Source organism: Phyllostomus hastatus, unplaced genomic scaffold (assembly GCF_019186645.2).
Source record: "Phyllostomus hastatus isolate PE091 unplaced genomic scaffold, TTU_PhHast_1.1 phas_scaffold_46, whole genome shotgun sequence".
Classification (NCBI taxonomy): Eukaryota; Metazoa; Chordata; class Mammalia; order Chiroptera; family Phyllostomidae; genus Phyllostomus; species Phyllostomus hastatus.
In genome coordinates this window covers 2,295,867-2,318,281 of record NW_025334032.1, presented here as the reverse complement: position 1 = coordinate 2,318,281, position 22,415 = coordinate 2,295,867, and the positions used below count along the sequence as shown (strand labels likewise).

General features: G+C 37.5%; 1 protein-coding gene across 1 annotated transcript in view; it reads right to left on the bottom strand.

Annotated features, from left to right (window-relative positions):
* Positions 1-22,415, bottom strand: part of CAB39L (calcium binding protein 39 like) — a 158,971-nt gene that overhangs the window by 64,984 nt on the left and 71,572 nt on the right. Inside the window, exon 4 of the mRNA XM_045821874.1 lies at positions 504-622. Coding sequence (XP_045677830.1) covers positions 504-622 — 119 coding nt within the window. The remainder of the gene's footprint in view (positions 1-503; positions 623-22,415) is intronic.

Sequence of the window (22,415 nt, the reverse complement as noted above, 5' to 3'; positions counted from 1 at the left end):
AAGTCAAAAACCATATGATTTCACTCATGTAAGATAAAAACTGAAAACAACACCTAAACAAAGAAGACAAACAAACAAACAAAAACTCAGAGACAGACAACAGTATGGTGGTTACCAGAGGGAAAGGAGGGGTGGAGGAGGGAGGCAGTGAAAGGCAAAGGGGGTAAAGTTTATGGTGATGGAAGGGGTTTTGACTTTGGGTGGTAAACACATAATGCAATATATAGATGGTATATTATAGAATTGAAATCTATATAATTTTATGAATCAGTGTTCAAGCCAATATATTTAATAAAAAAAGAAATATACAGGCGTAAAAAAAGGATTTTGTTGTGGCCTAAGTAATCATGGTGACATAGATTTGGAGGACTAACTTCAAGCATGGCAAATACTATACTGTGATTCCAAAAAAGAACACACAATATCTCCAATGATGCTAACACTATATACTTTTACCAACTATTCTAAATTCAAACATACTTTAAAAGAAACCATGTACCTACCCTCTGAGAAGCATAAACAGGATGTGAGGATGAGCACTAATGTACTCCACAGCAGGACATCGAGTGCCTATCTGTCTTCTCAGGATGTTGTTAAATATATGAGTCACATCTTTTTTGCCCTGTTAAAGAAACAACCAACCATTACATTGCACACTTGAAATGGGTGAACTGCATGGCATGTAAATTATATCTCACAGGCTGTTTATATCCACACACATACAAACAACACTGTCATTTATAATATGAAAACATTAATTTTACTCTTTAGTAAGGTATACTTACAAACATTCAACAGAGAGCCTACAAAATAGATGTAGCTCCTTTCCACAAGGTTTGCACTGTGGGAATTTGGACAATAAAAAGTCTATTTCAAGCAGTGACAACATGAGGCTGTATTCAGGCAAGCCCCTCAGGGTGGTGCTCTGCTGAGAGTGGGGCTCTGCACCCTGAAGGTGGGGTCAGCCAGCTGGTTATTTTTGTCTCCTCATTTTGGTAGCCTCCATGTGCTTTTTCTATATATTAAGTAGAGCTGCTTTGACTCCCTGTCTTAGTAAAGTGGCTAATGGTAGAAAAGCACACCAGTAAGTTGGATGGGGCAGAGCCTTAGGTACTCGCCAGGGCAGTGAAACCTGTATGAACCAGGTTGATGGAGTCTCAGATATGGTGTTGCTGCTCTGTGTGGGAGAGGGCTCAGAAAAGGGACAATGGCTGCTTCCTGATTTCAAATGTTTTGTCTGGGAGAAAACTGTCCCCTGGCACTCACCCTGATGCCAGATACTTCAATTTCTCCCCATATGCCACTGGTGCCCTTCCAGTTTTTGCCCAGGTGCTGGAGCCCAGAGGGAGTAAGTCTGTGTTAATTCTAAGTCTGTTGCACGCCTTTTAACTTAAGAGGAGAAACCTGAATATCCCATAGTTTCTAATGTTCCTCCAACTCCCACAGGTTTTACAGCCAGAAGTTATGGGGACTTATTTTCCTGGCACTGGAACCCTGGGCTGAGTGGTCTGGTGTAGGGCTGGGATAACCTGGCTCCTGAGGTACCCCTCCTGATGTTTATCCACCACACATGGTTGTGGGACCACCCATTCTGTGTCTGTGCATCTCCAACCTACTCCCATCTGGATGGATATGATTTCTTTAATTCTTTGATTGTCAGGCTTCCATACAGCTTGATTTTCTGATGATTTGGGTGGTAGTTGTTTTGTAGTTTAGTTGTGATTTTTGCAGTGGTTGTATGAGGAGGCGAGCTGTGTTTACCTACGCCTCTATCTTGTGATTTCCTGAGTCAGGCTCCTGGGGGCATGCAGCATCTGGCCTTGGGAGTCTTTCCCTTTTCTCTGCAGAAACCAGGGTGAGGCTGACATCCATGTCTTACACATGTGTAGGTCATCATGTGTGCACACAGCTGGAGTGGGAGTCAGTGCATGTGACTGTGTGGAGGCTAGACTGGTGTGAGTTAGTTGGTTCTCAATTTTTCATTAATGTTTCATAGTTTACAATATACAGATCTTTCACTTCCATGGTTAAATTTATTCCTAAATATTTCTTCTTGATGCTATTATGAATAAGCTTAAGTTTTCTAATAATTCATTGTTGGTGTATAGAAATACAACTGATTTATAAATATTGATTTTTGTATCTGTAACTTTACTAAATTTGTTAGTTCTAACAATTTTTGGTGGAGTCTTTAGGGTTTTCTATATATAATATCATGTCATCTGCAAAAAGAGGCAGATTTACTTCTTCCTTTTTTATTTGGATGCCACTCATTTGTATCTTCATTTGACTAATTGCTCTGGCTAGGACTCCCAGTAGTATGTTGAATACAAGTGGCAAGAATGGGAATCCTTGTCTTGTACCTGATCTTAAAGGAAGTTTTTAGCTTTTCTATTGAGTATGATGTTAGCTGTGGGGTTGTCATATATAGCTTTTACCACATTAAGGCATGTTTCTTCCATACACAATTAGTTCAGAATTTTTATTGTGAAAGGCTGTTGAATGTTGTCAAATGCTTTTTCTTCATGTATTGAGATGATCACATAATTTTTATCCTTCATTTTGTCAATGTGGTATATATTGATTGATTTGCAGAAGCTGAAACATCCTTGTATACCTGGACTAAATCCCACTTGATCACAGTGTCTGATCTTTTTAATATAATGTCAAATTTTGTTTGTTAATATTTTTCAAGGGTTTCTGCATAAATGTTCATTAGAAATTTGGCCTGTGATTTTCTGTTCCTGCAGTATCTTTGTCTGGCTTTTGTATCAGAGTAATGCTGGCTTCATGAAATTAGTTTGGAAGTGTTCCTTCTTCTTCTACTTTTGGAAGAGTTTGAGGAGTTGCATTAATTGTTCTTTAAATGTCTGGCAAAATTCACCTGTGAAACCATCTTGTCTTGTGTTTTATTGTGTTGGAAGGTTTTTGATTACTGATTCAGTATCTTTGCTTGTTATTGGTGTGTTCAGATTTCCTTTTTCCTCAAAATTCAGTCTTGGTACCTTGTATGTTTCTAGAAATTTACCCACTTCTCAGCTGTCCAATTTGATGGTGTTTAATTGTTCACAGTAGTTTCTTATGATCCTTACTATTTCTATATTACCAGCTGTCATGTCTCCGCTTTCATTTTTTACTATATTCGAGTCTTCTCTCTTATTTCATTCTCTCCAAAGGTTTGTTAATTTTGTTTTCAAAAAACCAGCTCTTTATTATCTCTAGTCTCTATTTCATTAATTTCTGATCTTTGTTACTTTCCTCCTTCTAGTAACAAGGGCTTAATTTATTCTTTATCCAGTTCTTTGAGGTGTAAAGTTAGGTTATTTTAGTTATTTCTTTTTTCTTAGGGTGGATATTCCCTATTAGAATTCTTTTTGCGGTATCCTGTTTTGGTTTGTTGTATTTCCACTTTCATTTTTAGTACTGTTTTGATTTCTTCTTTGCCAATTGGTTGTTAGGAGCATATGGTTTAACCTCATATTTTGGAGTATTCTAGTTTTCCTCTTATAATTGATTTCTAGGTCATACCATTGTGGTTGGAAAAGCCACCTGATATGATTTTAATCATCTTAAATTTCTTAAGACTTGTTTTGTGGCCTAACACATGAACTATCCTGGAGAATGTTCTGTGTGCACTTGAGAAGAATGTGTATACTGTGGCTGTCATGTTCCATATATTTCTGTTAGGTCCATATGATCTAACATGAAGTTTAAGTACAATGTTTTCTTATTGATTTTCTCTCTGGATCATCTATATTGTTGAAAGTCGGGTATTAAAGTTCCCCAGCATTATTTTATCATTGCCTACTTCTCCTTTTGGATGTATTAATATTCGCTTTATATATTTAGGTGTTCCAATGTTGATTGAATATTTATAATTGTTATAGATGCTTGAATAACTCAGCCCATTGCAGTCATGTGGTACTTAACAACTGGGATATGGTTTGAGAAATGCATCATTAGGTGATTTTATCACTGTATGAACATCATAGAGTATACTTACACAAAAACAGATAGTATAACCTACTACAACTATATGTTATAATTTTATGCAAGTGTCAGTGTAGTAGGTTTGTTTATACCACCATCACCACAAACATGTAATGTATTGTACTCTAACAGTATAACAGCTACCATGTCATTAGGTGATAGGAATTTTTCAGCTGCATGATATTTTGGGACCACCATATTGCAGTCTGTCAGTGACTAAAACATGGTTATGATGTACATCACTATATTATTATATAATTACCTTCTTTCTGTCTCTTGTTATAGTTTTTGGCTTAATATCTATGTTTTCTGTTTTAAGTATAGTACTTCTTTATCCTTTTGGAATTCATTGTAGGGAATATCCATTTCTTTCACATTCAGTCTATGTGTGTCCTTAAAGCTAAAGTGAGTCTCTTCTAGGCAGAATATAATTAAGTCTTGTTTTGTTATCCATCCAGCTACTCTATGTCAATTGTTTGATTGAACAATTAGGCCATTTACATTTAAAGTAACTATTGATAGGTACGGAATTACTACTGCCATTTTCTTAATTGTTTTCTGGCTGTTCTGTAGTTCCTTTCTTCCTCTCTTCCTTTGTAATGTCATTGTTTTTTGTAGTATTATGCTTCAATTTTTTTTCTCTTTATCTTTTGTGTTTCTACAGTAGGCTTTTGCTTTGTGGTTACCATAAGGATTACAGAAAATATCTACTTATAATAGTCTAATTTAAGCTGATAAATTAACTTTGAATGCATGTAAACCTTTACAGTTCCCTGTCCAACATTTTATGTTTTGATGCCACAATTCACATCTTTTCATATTATGTATTCATTAACAAACTATTGTAGTTATGGCTGTTTTAATACTTTTAAAAAAACCTTTGTACTAGAATTATAAATGATTTAAACCACAACCATTAGAGTATTAGAGTATTCTGTCACTGTAATTTACCTTTACCATGAGTTTTATACTTTCAGGTTTTTATGTTACTGATCACTATCCTTTCACTTTGGACTGCAGAACTACCTTTAACATTTCTTGTAAGGCCAATCTAGTACTGATGTACACATTCAACTTTTGTTTGTATAGGAAATACTTTACCTTTCATTTGTCTTGAAAAACAACTTTGCCAGATATAGCATTTTTTTAAGTTTGAAGTTCTTTTCTTTCAGCAATTTGACTGTGTCATCTTGTCTCCCTTCTGGCCTGTAAGCTTTCTGCTGAAAAAAAAAAAAATCAGCTGACAGTGTTATGGGGACTTCCTTTGTACGTAACAGTTGCTTTTCTTGCTGCTTTAAAAACTGTCTGTCTATAACTTTGATATTTTCATTATAATGTGTCTTGGTGTGAATCTCCTTGGATCTATCTCATTTGGAATCTTTGGGGTTTCCTGGACCTGGATGTTTGTTTCTTTCCCTAGGTTAGGAAAGTTTTCAGTCATTATTTCTTTTTTCTTCTTTTTTTAAGATTTTATTTATTTATTTTTAGAGAGGGAAGGGAGGGAGAAAGAGAGAGAGAAACATCAATGTGCGGTTGCTGGGGGCCATGGCCTGCAACCCAGGCATGTGCCCTGACTGGGAATCGAACCTGTGATGCTTTGGTTTGCAGCCTGAGCTCAATCCACTGAGCTACACCAGCCAGGTCAGTCATTATTTCTTAAAAAAGCTTTCTCTCTTTTCATCTGGTGACTCCTATAATATATATATCAGTACACATAATATCCCTTAAGTCTTAAGCTATCTTCATCCTTTAAAAAAATTTGTTTTGCACCTCTACTTCATGTCTTCCATTACCCTGTTCACTGATCCTTACTTCGGTTTGATCTAGTCTGCTGTAGAAGTCCTTTGTTGAATTTTTCAGTATAGTTATTGTATCCTTCTGCTCTGTGATTTCTGTTTGGTACATTATATTTTGTATATCTCAGTTATTTTCACATTAAAATTCTCTTTTTGTTCATGAATTTGCTCTCTTGACCTTACAAGCATCTTTATGACTATTATTTTGAACTCTCTACTAAGTACTTTGCTTGCTATTTCATTAAGCTTGGTTTTTGGAGATTTATCTTGTACTTTTGTTTCTGACATATTCCCGTTTTCTTTCATTTTCCTTGATTCTCTATTTTGATTTCTGCATATTAGATAAGACAGCCATCTCTCCTAGTCTGAAGAGACTGATCTCATGCAAGAGATGAACCTTGTCAATCAGCCTGTCCTGAGCTCCTCGTTGCCTGCCAAACAAGTGATTGTGCAAGCCACCATCTTTGTTCTTAGTGGCTCCCAGTATTTAAGGGCAAGCCAAGACCTGTCAGTGTCTCAAAAGGGAGGACTGCAGTTAGTACCTTGATGTAGGCTGATTAAAAGCTAAAACCTCAGGCAGCAGCTGAGAAAGTATACAGTCAAATCCCTTCCACACAGAAACTAGGAGATGCACATTTTTGCCTACTTCTTGAGTCAAGGTTTGTAGCCATGAGGGGTGTTCCTCTGCCCATGTCAAAAGTGCTTCTCTGTTTACTATAGCCCTATGAGACTCATGAATGCAAGCTCTATTATCTATCAGGGCTAGCCTATTTGGGAGCCAGTCCCTTGGGTGGCAGGCATAAGATTCGAGGCATTAAACGTGTGTACATGCTCTTCCAAGGAAATATTAGCAACCTGGTTTTCTTGTTGCACTGAGTTGGAAGATGAAAGCAGGGAAAGTACCCACTATGTCTTTTGGGCTCTTGGGAGAATCACAGCTAGATGCATGATAATTAGAAGCTGGACCCTAAAACAGCGGCTTGTAAAGTGTTCAGCCAAATCCCTTCTAGGGACTGACTGGAAAATAGGTGTTTTTGCCTCTTCTCTCTGTGGTCTTCCATTCTAGCTCCAGGGTTGGGGGTGCAGGTAGCTGCAACAGGGCTTGTGTGCATGTTAACAACTGCTTTTTTTGCTATAGTTCTATGGGACTCATAAATGCAAGTTCTGTTATCTTTCACAGATAGGCAGCTTGGGTTCCTAACTCAGTCAGCAACCAGAAAAGCTAGGGGACTAGATGTATGGTCCAAAATCTTTCCTTCTCAGGGAGAACTTGGGAGTTGAAGGTTTCTTCCCAGTTGTATGGTGCTGCGCCAGGGGTAAGATTTATAGTGAGAGTGTGTCTAAGCATTTCCTACCAATTTTGATGCAGGTATTTTCTCAGTCACCCAACAAATAGGAGTCACTCAAGGTAGTTTTTGGACTTTTCTCAGAGGGAATTCTTCCATGTATATCTGTACCTTCTGTCCAGCCATGAGGGTAGGAAAATTCAGGAGCCTCCTATAACGCCATCTTGGCCCAGAGTGCCAGGAATTTTTTTAAATTACATTTATTGGGAAAACATTGGTTAATAACATTATATGAATTTTAGGTGTACAACATTATAATACAACATCCGTATTTTCTATAGTGGCCCACCAGATGAAGACTAGTCTCCTTCTGCAACCTCCTTTACTCTCATCATCCTCCCACCACCCTTCCTCTCTGGTAACAACCATTTTGTTGTGTCTATGAGTTTAGGTTGTTTTCATCTTGTTTGTTCAGTTGTTGCTTTTCATTTTATATGTCACATATGAGTGAAATTATATGGTTCCTCTCCTTTCTCATCTGATTTCTTTTTTGAAATTTATTTTCTTGATTATGCTATTATAGTTGTCCCACTTTTTCCTCCTTCTGTCCCCCTCCAACCAGTAACCCCCAACACTTCAGGCACACCACCCTCCTTAGTTCATACCCATGGGTCATGCATATAAGTTTTTTGACTACTCCATTTCCTATCCTGTTCTTAACAGCCCCATATCTCTTTTGTACCTACCAATTTGTACTTCTTAATCCTTGCATCTTTTCCCCCAATCTTACCCTTACCCCTTCCACTGATAATCCTCCAAATGATCTCCATGTCTATGATTCTATTGCTGTTCTGCCTGTTTGCTTAGTTTGTTTTTTAGATTCGATTGTTGATAGTAGTGAATTTATTGTCATTTTAATATTGGGTTCATCTATTTTTTTCTTAAGTAAGTACCTTTTACATGTCATATAATAATGTCTTGGTGATGACGAACTCTTTTAGCTTACTGTGTCTGGGAAGCAATTTGCCTGCCCCTTGATTCTAAATGATAGCTTTGCTGGATAGAGAAATCTAGGTTGTAGGCCCTTCCTTTTCATCACTTTGAATGCTTCTTGCCAGTCCCTTCTAGCCTGCAAAGATTCTTTTGAGAAATCAGCTGACAGTCTTATGGGAACTCCTTTCTACCTATCTGTTTTTCTTTTGCTGCTTTTAAGATTCTCTCTTCAGCCCTGGCTGGTGTAGCTCGGTGGATTGAGCACCAGCCTGTGAAGCCAAAGGTTGCCAGTTTGATTCCCAGTCAGGGCACATGCCTGGATTGCAGACTGGATCCCCAGTTGGTGGCATGTGAGAGGCAATTGATTGACGTATCTCTGACACACATCAACACATCAATGTTTCTCTCCTTCTCTTTCTCCCTCTCTTCCCCCCTCTCTAAAAATAAATAAAAATTTTAAAAAAGGATTATCTAAAACTTCTGACCAAGATGGAAGCATATGTACATATACTTTGCCTCCCAGCACAACCAAAAGAAGGACAAAAACAACAACAAAAAATCAGAACTGCCAGAAAACTGAACTGTATGGAAGTCCAAAAACAAAGGAGTTATAGAAAAAACATTCATTCAGACTGGTAGGAGGGCAGAAATGGGCAGCCAGGATGGAAAGGATGCTCGAGTGGAGAACCGAGCCGTCCCACATTTGCATGTGGATAAACCAGGAGGAACAACTGGGGAGCAAGACAGATCATGCAACCCAGAGTTCCAGTGCTGGGAAATGATGCCTCAAAACCTTGGCAGCAACAACCTGCAGGGGTTGTAGCGGCAGGAGAAACTCCCAGCCTCACAGGAGAGTTTGTAGGAGAGACCCACAGGGTCCTACAATGTACACAAACCCACTCACCTGGGAATCAGCACCAGAAGGGCCTAATTTGCTTGTGGGTAGTGGGGGAAGTGACTGAAAACTGGTGAGAGCCTAGCAAGTGGCACTGTTCCCAACTGGAACCATCCCCCACATACAGCACCAAAACATAGTGACCTGGGTTGTCCCACCCTGGTGAATACCTAAGGCTCCACCCCTTACAATGTAACATCTGTGCCAAGACAAAAAAAATATGGCCCAAATGAAAGAACAGATCAAAGCTACAAAAATAGAACTAAGCAATGAAGAGATAGCCAACCTATCAGATGCTGAGTTCAAAATACTGGTAATCAAATGCTCACAGAAATGGTTGAGTATGGTCACAACATGGAGGAAAAGTGAAGCCTATACAGTTAGATGGGAAATGTATAAGGAACCAACAGTGAAGGGAAGAAAAATAAGACTCAAATCAACAGTTTGGAGAAGGAAGAAATAAACATTCAACCAGAACAGAATGAAGAAACAAGAACTCAAAAAACATGAGGAGGGACTTAGGAACATCTAGGACAACTTTAAACATTCCAACCTCTGAATCATAGGGGTGCCAGAAGGAAAAGAGAAAGACCAGGAAATTGAAAACTTATTTGAAAAAATAATGAAGGAGAACTTTCCTAATCTGGCAAAGGAAATAGACTTTCAGGAAGTCTAGGAAGCTCAGAGAATTCCAGGAAGTTAGACCTAAGGAAGCACACATCAAGGCACATCACAATTACATTATCCAAGAATAAAGTTAGGGAGGGAATCTTAAAAGCAGCAAGAGAAAAGGAAACAGTTACCTACAAATGAGTTCCCCTAAGACTATCAGATGATTTCTCAAAAGAAACCCTGCAGGCAAGAAGGAGCTGGAAAGAAGTATTCAAAGTCATGAAAGGCAAGGATGTACATCCAAGATGACTCTATCCATCAAAGCTATCATTTATAATAGAAGGGCAGATAAAGTGCTTCTCACATAAGGTCAAGTTAAAGGAGTTCATCATCACCAAGCCCTTATTCTATAAAATGTTAAAGGGACTTATCTAAGAAAAAGATGAAGATCAAAAATATGAAGAGCACAATGACAACAAACTCACAACTATCAACAACTGAACCTAAAAGAATAAAAATGAAAACACACTAAGCAAACAACTAGAACAGGAACAGAATCATAAAAACGAAAATGACATGGAGGTTTATTAGTGGGGAGGGGGAAGAGTGGGGGAAATATTACAGGGAATAAGAAGCATAAATAGTAGGTACAAAATAGAAAGGAGGGGTTAAGAATAGTATAGGAAATGGAGAAGCCAAAGAACTTATATGTACGACCCATGGACATGAACTAAGGGGGGCAGGGCGATGCGGGTTGGAGGGTAGGAAAATGGGAGAAATGTAATAGGATAATCAATAAAATATATAAAAAATAAAAAATACTCTTTTTCTCTAGCCTTTTTGAAACTATTTATGATGAGTCTTCATGTGGTCCTGTTTGGGTCCATCTTGTTTGGGAATCTCTGTGTTTCCTGGACTTGCATGTCTATTTCCCTCACCAAATTAGGAAAGATTTTTAAAATTATTTTTTCAAATTCTTGTTTTTTCTTTTCTCTCCTGGAACCCCTGTGATTAGATTGGTATGGTTGAAGTTGTCCCAGAGGCTCCTTAGCTTATCCTTGTTTTTAATTTTTTTTATTATTTTTCCTTCTTGCTGTTCTGATTGAATATTTTTTCTTCCTTAGTTTCCAAATATTTGATTTGATTCTAGGCTTCATCAGCCTCACCATTGGTTCCCTTTAAATTTTTATTTTACTTAGTGTAACCTTCATTTCTGCCTGGGTCCTTTTTATGCTGTTGAAATACCCAATGAGTTCCTTGCACATCCTAATAACCAATGTTTTGAACTCTGCATCTGACAGATTGCTTTTGTCCATTTTGTTTAGTTCTTTTTCTGAAGTTTTTAATCTGTTCTTTCATTTGGGCCATGTTTCTTTGTCTTTTCATTTGGGAATCCTCCCTGTATTTGTTTCTTTGTATTAGGTAGAGCTGCTTTGATTCCCTGTCTTATTTGAGTGGTGTGTTGTAGAAAAGTGCACTGGTAAATTGGATGGGACGGAGCCTTTGGTAATAGCCAGGGCAGAGTAACTCATGTGAACCAGGTTGATAGAGTTTCAGATATGGTGTCACTGTTATGTGGCTCTGTGTATTGGAGGAGTCAGAAAGGGAAAAACGAGCTGCCTGGCCTCTGGAGTTATCTGGGAAGAAGCTTTCCCCTGGCACTTCCTGTGATGCCAGACACTTCAAATTCTCCCTGTATGGAACTGGTACCCTCCAGCCAAGGCCCCGGTGCTGAAGTCCAGAGGGAGTGAGTCTGTGTTAAATCTTAAGTCCAGTGTGTGCCCTTTAAGAGAAGATGCCTGAGTTTCTTCTACCACCCCAACCCTTACTGGTTTTTACAAGCCAGAAGTTATGGGAACTTATCTTCCTGGCACTTGAACCCTGGGCTGGTTCACTCCTGAGGTATCCCTCTCAATTTTTATCTGCCACATGTATGTGGAAGCACCTGTTCCAAGTCTCCTCATCTCTGCCATTTCTACCCATCTGGATGAATGTGACTTCTTTAATTCCTTGCTTGTCAGACTTCCATACAGCTCAATTTTCTGATGATTCTAGGTGGTATTTCTTTTGTAGTATACCTGTAATTTTTGCTGTGGTTGTGCCTGGAGGTGGGCCATGTTTACCTATACCTCCATCTTGACCAGAGTCTAATTTATTTCTCTTGGGATATAATCTACATACCCATCCATATTATCCTAATGGCAACAATTCACCTTTTTATGGCTGAGTAGTATTCCATCTTCTTTATTCAATCATCAACAGAAGAACACCAAGGTTGTTTCCACATCTCAGCTATTATAAATAATGCAATAATGAACACAGGGGCATATATCTTTATGAATAAGGGTTTTCAAATTTTGGGGGTAATTTGCATAGCTAAAGAAACCATTAACAAAACAGAGACAGCTCAATGAATAAGAGAAGATATTTGCAAATGATACCTCTGCTAAGGGATTAACCTCCAAAATACAGAAAAACCTCACACAACTCAATAACAAAAAAACACAAATATTCCAATTAAAAATGGACAGAATATGTGAACATATACTTTTCCAAGGACAACATACAGATGGCCAACAGATATATCAAAACATGATCAACATCATTAGTTATAAGGGAAATTCAAATCAAAATCACAATGAGATACTACCTCACACTTGTTAGAATTACTATTGTCAATAAGACAAGAAATAACAAATGTTGGAGAGGATGTGAAACAACTTACACTGGAGGGAATGTAAACTGTTTCAGTAATTTTTCAACTGGCAAAACTCAATGTTTTTAAGCATACATTGTTGATGAGGATATAAAGCAATCTAATAATTCCTGACTGTTATCCTAGAATCCCACACTGGGAAATCTAGCTTGAGTAAATAACAATCTTAAATTCAGGAAAAAGGTGTCAGATACAGAGATCTTTTTGTTTTCATTTTTTAAGGTTTTATTTATCTTTAGCAGGGGGAAGGGAGGGAGAAAGAAAGGGAGAGAATGCATGTTAATGTGCCAGAGAAACATCAACTGGTTGCCTCTCACACACTCCCAAAGAGGGACCTGGCATGCAACCCAGGCATTGAACTGATGCCCTTTCAGTTTGTGGAATGATGCCCAACCTACTGAGCCACACCAGTCAGGGAAGGCACAGAGATCTTTATTGTAGTGGTGATAATAGTTAGAAACAAGTAATGCATCCAGAATTGGGCATGGTTAAATAAATTGTATATCGAACTGGCAGAAATAAGGTAGAACATCAAAATGTTGAGAATGATTAAATATACATATTTATGTATATAAGTACATAAATAATACATATTTATGGCTAGCTGCTGCTTTCATGTCATTTCATGGAGAGAAATAAAGGCACATCCTGGGAAGCCACCCTAAGAGTTAGTAAGAGCCAGCAACTCGTAGGCTGGCCTCCCACAGCCATGGGGTGACTTCCCTGGTCACAAAATCAGTTACATGCATGTAACTAATTTTACTTCTTTTATAAGTTGTACAAAATCATCCACTTATGCTCTTTCATTTGTACCACTCCTTCAAATAATTTGGTACCCCTTTACCTTTTCACCCCCCCACACAAAAAAAGGGGTAGAAATAAGGGAAGAAGAGAGGAGAGAGTAAAGAGAGAAGGAAAGAAAGTGACCCAAGGAGGAAGGAAAAAGAGTTTAAAGGGAGGAGAGACAGGTACATTAGAAAGCATATTATACTTTCTTTTAAGAAAAAACACTTTTTAATAGAAAAATTAGGAGGTGAGTGTTCAATTTAAAAGGATATTTTAGAATCAGTTGCTCTCATAATTTGAAAATACTAAAAAATGTTCATACTATATGAATTTCATTTATCCAAATGTTAAAGAATATATTTATTGTATGAAAGATATATCTGTAAATATAAATGAAAGAAGTCATCTGTTCTGTTCAAACTTTTCTAGATTCCACAGTAATACTGTAGAATATTAATCTTCTTTGAAATGTCATGAGAGCATATTTTTCATACTTCCTAGTAAAATGCCACAAGACCATTTCCATACAGCATTCCAGTGAACAGTGGAAATACAGTCAAAGTCAAAGAAAGCCCCAGTGGATAACAAAAATAAGCCTGACACAAGGAACAGCTTTCTCTAAACAGATAAAAAGACCAGAATGGAAAACATTTGAGAAAATTTAAACAGGAAGAGATGATCAATGATGATCTTTATATTATATGCAACTGTTGTAGATATCCACTCATCGCATTATATATAACTGGAATAAAACCTTAACTATTTCAAAACTATTCTACATCAAACTGTGGCCAGAAAAAATGAAAACAAAAACAAAACAAAAACAAAAACAGAAACAAAACCCTTCCAAAAACATCTTTGGTGATAATGCAGCAACATCTAGAAATGACTAAAATTGCCTGAATTAGCCAGTAATTCTAAAATTACATATAATATAACTGATTAGATATCAAACCTGAAAAAGCACTTGTGTTAGCTGGCAAATTCATAAAATGTTGGCCCTGACATAAGATGTTCAATGATTATTTGCTGAATGCATGATATATATGGAAGTGTCAGCTGGAATGAAATAAGATAAAAAGAGGGAAGAAAAAAGTGATGAACAGCAGTAATAGCAATTAAAATAACTTCTGATAAAGAGCAATCCTCACTGATTGATAATAGAAGTGAGAAAAGGCAAATGACAGTAAAAGAAGGCAAGGATTAGGAAAAAAAAACACCCACTTTAAAATTGCTGCCATTGACTTGCATGCAGAATATACAAAGAATTCTCAAAATTCAACAACCAATAAAAAGAGGGCAAAAGATCTGGAAAGACACTTCACAAAAAAAGAGATATAATGGCAAATAAACACTTGAGAAACTGTTCAGCATTGTTAGTCATTATAGGAATGAAAATTAAAACTGCAATGAGATACTGCTAACACTAACTATTTAAGAATCACTAAAATTAAAAAACCAAAGCCAAAATAAACAAACAAACAAAATCTGACATTACCCAACAATTTCTCTTCAGTATTTATACAAGTGAAATGGAAACCTACATTGACATAAAAAACAATGCATGTAAATGGTCACAGGTTTTATTTATAATTGCTAAAAACTGAAAATTCCCTAAATATCCTTCACCTGGGGAATGGCATACATCCATGCAATGGAATACTACTTAGCAATTAAGAGGAAGAAACTCGTGATCCATGGCAACAACATATTGAATAGATGAAGAGCAATTACATGACACTAAGTGAAAGAAGACAGATTCAAAAGCAAAAATATAGGAACAGTAAATTGCTGGTTGCCAAAGGCAAGGGTAGGTGAAGCAGCTGATTACAAAGGGGCAAGAGAGAATTTTTGGAGTAATGAAATTGTTGTACATTATAGAATTATACTTTAGTTTTTAAAAATGAAACATAATTGTAGGGATTTAAGTCATGGACACTTCTCTATTCTGCTCCTGTGTGGGTAGGTCAAATGTTTGTACTGAATTTCAGTATCAGAACTACATAGTTTGTGAGGGGCAGGCAGGGCAAGGTGTTCACTGCATGGATTAGCAATGATTCTTGTAAGGGACTAAAATTCAAACTAAGCTAATAGAGAACCTAAGCACAGGCTAGCTCAGAATTAGCTCCTCTCAAAAATTTTTATGCCCTGGCTGGCGTAGCTCAGTGGATTGAGCGCGGGCTGCGAACCAAAGTGTCTCCGGTTCGATTCCCAATCAGGGTACATGCCTGGGTTGCAGGCCATGACCCCCAGCAACCACACATTGATGTTTCTCTCTCTCTCTCTTTCTCCCTCCCTTCCCTCTCTAAAAATAAAAAATAAATAAAATCTTTAAAAAAATTTTGAAGTTTAACTGAATTTATGTATTACATGAATTCCCTCATAGGGTTCCCACCTCACCCTTATTTCTCTACTCATCTGCTTCATTTTGCTCTGTCTTTTCTGAGGACTGGGTTCTCTATTTCTTTTTTAAGAAGCTGATCCTAGAGTTCTTATTTCATGGCATTTTTTTAATGTAGCAAGAAATAATCACTAGAAATTAAATTATCACAGTAGAAAGTTTTCTGCTTCTTGGAGCTGCTTTCTAATTTAACCTGAACAGTTGGCTTTGTATCCACCCTAGTTTTTCAAGGCATGCCTGCCTTTATAATGAATGTAGAAACTCTTACATGCAATAAATTTCCATCCTTTGATCTCTTATCACATTGTGTTTCGAAACATCAGAGTCTAAAGTTATGTCTTGAATAGAGTCCAAACAGAGCTGTAGTTTTATCCTGAGCCCACAAAATCAAAAAAGTCTTGCAATATCAGCCACAACTATTTTTTAACCTCATTAACAATACGCTGAAGTGGTTATGTTTTGTCAGTAATTTTAAGGCTTATATAAAAATTTATGGCAAATCCCTACTCCTACCTCCTCTCAATCCCTGTTCCCTGTTTTGCCTCCTGCAACTAGTTGTTTTCTTGCCACCCTATTTATCTCAAGTATAGAAAATCATCCTGCTGTTTAACTTGACATATACCATATTTTTGGACCATAAGATGCATCTAGGTTTTAGAGGAGGAAAATAGGGAAAAAATTTTGAAGCAAAAAATGTGGTAAAATATTTAATAACATAAATAACATAACATTTCACCGATTTAAATGTAAACAGAACTCAACAACAGCATTAACAACCATTATCCTTCCCAAATTTGCGGGGGGAAGGTGCATTTTATAGTCAGAAAAATATGGTACTATTAGCATATAATTCTTTTATGAAAAGTTTAAGGGTAACAAGAGTAATTACAGAACCCTGCAAAAACAACTTCAAATTGAATCCTACATATAACTATTATTAAGGGTTCCTCAGCATTCTTGATTATAGTTGTCCTTAAAAGACCCTTTCTCTTTCTCTGTCATTGTTCTAGAACCTTCTCTCTGCCTCACTCCAAAACATTTCTATCTCTCTCCTATTTCCTACTCATATCAAACTTAGCCCATGAGAGGGCATTTCTCAAATATCTGTTATTTTACTTTGCAAAGGTAATCTAAGCTCCTTTCTTTTAGTCTTTTCTGTCCAAACATTGCCTGTAGATCTCACCTTTCACAACTAACAAAAAATCCATCTAGGTGTTTTCTAAACAAAAGTTCACTTTTTTTTCCTCTGTAACAAATGCTCCATACTTTTAGGTTATATAGCAAAATCTTTAGGTTATACAGAAAAATCCCTAGAGTAATAATTTTTCCTTCCTTATAAAAAACCACACCAGAAATTTTGTAGTCAAATAACTTGTGTTCCTCAAAGAAGCCCCAGGAGAAGTTTATTCACTTATTGAAATGATAATACTATTACTGTTGATTTATCTTCTACACAATTTACTAAGAAAAGTAGCTTATTATTGTGCCTTAGGACATCTTCCTTTGGTCCAATTCCCTTACTCCTGCTTTTATAACCCATTTTCATTCCTGTATCTATTTATTCAATCAACCAATGGACAAGGCACTAGTTGTGGGAAATGAAATCCTAGTACTTAAGATACTCTTAATTTAGAAGGGGTTGTACCAAAAATTAAACCTAAAATTGAGGAGGGTGGGGTTCTTTGTGATTAGACCGAATTTTCAAGTTAGGAGGAATTTTATCAAGCTGTCACTGTTTACATGGATGCTTTAGAACTGAGAAGGAAAGTTGCTGCCAGTGTTCTCATCATACTTGTCTCCAGTGCAAAGAGATCCATAGCACATTTCTGCAAGTAGGCAAATAATGCTAGTAATGCTGAATCCTTCCTGAGAATACTGTACACACTTGGTGGAATGCTTAATGCTAAGATGTCCTAATGTTTCACAGTTTTTCATTTATGTATTTAACCAAGAAGCACTTATAAGAACTTGAGAAGAACAACTTCATCTACTGAATATAACATTTATTTAAAACTATGGTCTAAAGTGAGAGAGCTATGGAAGTGATATTATTCCCTGTTTGATCTCTCACACACAGACAATGTCACAACCCAACAAAAAGCATTACCCCACCCTAGGGAATACCTAAGGATCCACCCCTTACAATGTGAGACAAAGAAATATGGCCCAAATGAAAGAACAGATAAAAACTCCAGGAAAAGGGCTAAGCAACAAGGATATAGACAACTATCAGATACAGAGTTTGAAACACTGGTAATCAGGATGCTCACAGAAATGTTTGAGTATGGTCACAAAATAAAGGAAGAAATGAAGGCTACACAAAGTGAAATAAAGAAAAATGTACAGGGAACCAACAATGAAGGGAAGGAAACCGGGACTCAAATCATGATTTGGAATAGAAGGAAGAAAGAAACATCCAACCAGAACAGAATGAAGAAACGAGAATTCAGAAAAATTAGAAGACTCTTAGGAACCTCTGGGACAACTTTAAACATTACAACGTCTGAATCATAGGAGTAGCAGAAGAAGACGAGGAAGAGCAACAAATGGAAAACTTATTTGAACAAATAATGAAAGAAAGCTTCTCCAATCTGGAAAAGGAAATAGACTTCCAGAGTCCAGGAAGCTCAAGGAATCCCAAAGAAATTGGATCCAAGAAGAACCATACCAATGTAATCATAATTAAATTACCCAAGATTAAAGATAAGCAGAGAATCTTAAAAGCAGCAAGAGAAAAGGAGACAGTTGCCTACAAAGGCGTGCCCATAAGGTTATCAGCTGATTTCTCAAAAGAAACTTTACAGGCAAGAAGGGGCTGGAAAGTCACGAAAGGCAAGGATGTACATCCATGATTACTCTATCCAGCAAAGCTATCATTTAGAATGGAAAAGCAGATAAAGTGCTTCCCAGATAAGGTCAAGTTAAAGGAGTTCATCATCACCAAGCCCTTATTATATGAAATGGTAAAGGGACTTATCTAAGAAAAAGGAGAAGACCAAAACTATGAACAGTAACATGACAACAAACTCACAACTATCAACAAATGAACCTAAAAAACAAAACCAAACACACAATAAGCAAACAACTAGAACAAGAACAGAATCACAGAAATGGAGATCACATGGAGGATTATCAGTGGGGAGGCGGAGAGAAAGAATGTGGGGAAAAGGTATTGGGAATAAGAAGCATAATTGGTAGGCATAAAATAGACCGAGGGAAGTTAAGAATAGTATAGGAAGTGGAGAAGCCAAAGAAGTTATATATGCAACCCATGAACATGAACTAAGGATGGGGGGGGGGTATGCTGGAGGGTGGGGGATTCAGGGTAGAAGGCGATAAAGGGGAGAAAAATAATTGGGACAACTGCAACAGCATAATTAATAAAATACTTAAAAATGAAAATTATAATTTAGGCATCATGTTATATTAGTAGAATGAACAAAGTCAAGAACTATTTGATCAATTATACATCAATAAAGCAGAAAAAACTGTTTGCTACTATCACAATAACAGATCTTAATGAAAGTTTTGATTGATCGGTAAAACTTAGTACATATATTGTATTGTTACAGAGGAGAGGTAAGAATATAATGCATTTTATAAAGAAAATAAAGTAATCCACAAAACTAATCTATTTAACTCTCTGCATTTGAAGAGTTAATCTTCAGCTACATGTAAAATTAAAATATTTGGTTCTATCTGTACACAAACAGGCCCAGCAGAGGGAGCTACATGCTGTGGATCACCGATAGCTCCAAACAGGTTGACCAGGGCCAGTCAAAAAACGTGTCAGACAAAGGCCTGCACCAGAGTCTTTGTATATCTACCTAATACTTATAAACAAACACAGAAAGCAGCCACAATGAGAAGACAAAGAAACAGACCACAAATGAAAGAATGAGAGAATTCTCCAGAAGAAGAGCTAGATGAAATGGAGGCTAGGAATTTATCAGATAGACAGTTTAGCGTAATGATTATAAAGATATTCAATGGCATTAAAAGACATAGAAACTATACAAAAGGATCAGTCAGAAATAAACAATGAAATATTCAAAATAAATAATATACTGGAAGGAATAAACAGTAGGTTAGATGAAGCAGAGGATCGATCAGTGATTTGGAAGACAAGGTAGAAAAAAAACACTCAGGCAGAGCAGGAGAGAAAAGAAGAATTGAAAAAAAAATGAAGAGAGCTTAAGAAACATTTTGTACAACATGAAGTGTAACAACATCCACATCATGGGAATATTAGAAGGAGAAGAGAGTGAGCAAGGGATGAAGAACGTATTTGAAGAAATAATGACTGAAAACTTCCCTAACTTGGTGGAAGAAATAGACATACAAGTCCAGGAAGCAAACACAAACAAAATGAACCTTAAAAGGCCCATACCAAGCCACATCATAATTAACATGTCAAAGGTTAAAGACAAAGACAGAATAAAAGCAGCAAGAGAAAAGCAGTTAGTTACTTATAAGGAAACTTTCTTGTAAGTTACTTACAAGGAAGCAGTTAGTTACTTACAAGGAGAAGCAGTTAGTTACTTACCAGGAAAAGCAGTTAGTTACTTCCAGCTAATTTCTCAGAAGAACTTGCAGGCCAGAAGGGATTAGCAAGAAATATTCAAAGTGATGAAAGAAAAGCAAGGACCCACAACCAAGATTACTCTCTCCTGTAGCTATCATTTAGAATCAAAGGATAGATAAAGAGCTTCCTAGATAAGAAAAAGCTAAAGGAGTTCATCACCACCAAACCAGTACTATATAAAATGTTAAAGGGATTTCTTTAAGATTGAAAATATGAACAATAAAGTGGGAATAAATAGAGGATACAAGATGGAGTCATAGGTGGTCGCACTGTACCTCCTCGCACAACCAAAACTAAGGACAACAAGAATTTACAAACAAAAAATAACCAGAACAGAGAGAAATGAACCAAACAGAAGTCTGAATACCATACATCCAGTCCGGTAAGGAGGTGCCGAATCGGAGGCCTATGGAGAGGGGTCGAGGGGTAATGGATGGAAAAATCAGTGGCTGACAGACATGCGCGCGCAGGGCACAGACCTCAGCTGATGGACCGGAGGCAGACCCTGGACTCAGGAGGCAATGGGCAGACCCAGTGAGGCGCACAAGGCAGCTGGCTGTCCGCAGCCACACATTCGCGCGCAGATAAACTAAGCAAAAAACAGGCAGTGCGACAGAGACCTAGAAACCCAGGGATCCAGTGCTGGGAAACAAAGCCTGAAGGCACCAATTGAAAACACCTGTGGAAGTTGAGGCCGGGAGATTCTCTCAGCCTCGCAGGTAGGTGGCTCCTTGGAGAAACCCACAGAGTCCGAGAGAGTGCACAAGCCCACCCGCCTGGGAGTGAGCACCAGAGGGGACCAATTTGCTTGTGGGAAGCTGCAAGGGGGACTGGAGTCCTGGTGAGAGCGGAGCGGGCGCCATAGTTCCCTATTGGACCCCGCCCCCACATACAACATCACAACCGAGGGACTGAGGTGCCCTGCCCTGGTAAACACCTAAGGCTCTGCCCCTCATATGTAACAGGCGTGACCAGACCAAAGGAAAAAAATAAAATAAAAAAGATGGCTCAAACAGAGTTAAAAGCCCCAGAGCCAATTTTTTTAAGCGACCAAGAAATAGCCAACCTATCAGATGCACAGTTCAAAGCACTGGTGATCAGGATGCTCACAGAATTGGTGGACTTTGGTCATAAATTAGATGAACAAATGCAGACTACAATAAGTGAAATGAGGAAAAATGCACACGGAACCAATAGTGATGGAAAGAAAACTGGGTTTCAAATCAATGGAAGGGACCAGAAGGAGGAAAGGAACAACCAAACAGAAAAGAATGAAGAAACAAGAATTCAAACAAATGAGAAGAGACTTAGGAACCTCCAGGACACTTTAAACATTCCAATATCCTAATTATAGGGGTACCAGAAGGGGAAGAGGAAACACAACAAGTGGAAAAGTTATTTGAACAAATAATAAGGGAGAACTTCCCCAATATGGGAAAGGAAATAGACTTCCAGGAAGTCCAGGAAGCTCAGAGAGTCCCAAAGAGGTTGGACCCAAGGAGGAACATGCCAAGGCACATCATAATTACATTACCCAAGATAAAAATGAAGGAGAGAATTCTTGAAGCAGCAAGAGATAAGGGAACAGTTACCTACAAAGGAGTTCCCATCAGAATGTCAGCTGATTTCTCAAAAGAGACCTTGCAGGCAATAAGGGGCTGGCAAGAAGTATTCCAAGTCATGAAAGGCAAAGACCTACATCCAAGAATACCCTATCCAGCAAAGCTTTCATTTAGAATGGAAGGGGAGATAAAGTGCTTCTCAGATAAGGCCAAATTAAAGGAGTTCATCATCACCAAGTCATTATTATATGAAATGTTAAAGGAACTGATCTAAGAAAATCTTGCTTTTTCTTATCTAAGAAAAAGAAGATAAAAAATATGAACAGTAAAAAAAGACATCAAACTCACAGTTAGTAACAACCACGTCTAAAACAAAAGCAAACTAAGCAAACAAAGAGGACAGGAGTGGGAACACAGAAATGGAGATCACATGAAGGGTTAACAACAGGGAAGTGGGAGGAGGAGAGAGGGGGAAAAAGATATAGAGAATAAGTAGCATAGGCAATAGGTAGAAAATAGACATGGGGAGGGCAGGAATGATGTGGGAAATGGAGAAGCGAAAGAATTATGACACATGAACATGAACTAAAGGGGGGGAATGTGGGTGGGAGGGGGTGGGCACGGGGAAGAGGAGTAAAGGGGGAAAATGGGACAACTGTAATAGCATAATCAATAAAATATATTAAAAAATAAAATGGGAATAAGTACATATCTATAAACAATTGGTTATAAGAAACAAAATATACAAACAAGCAGAATGGAAACAGAATTATAGATAGATTGTTTTGCTGTT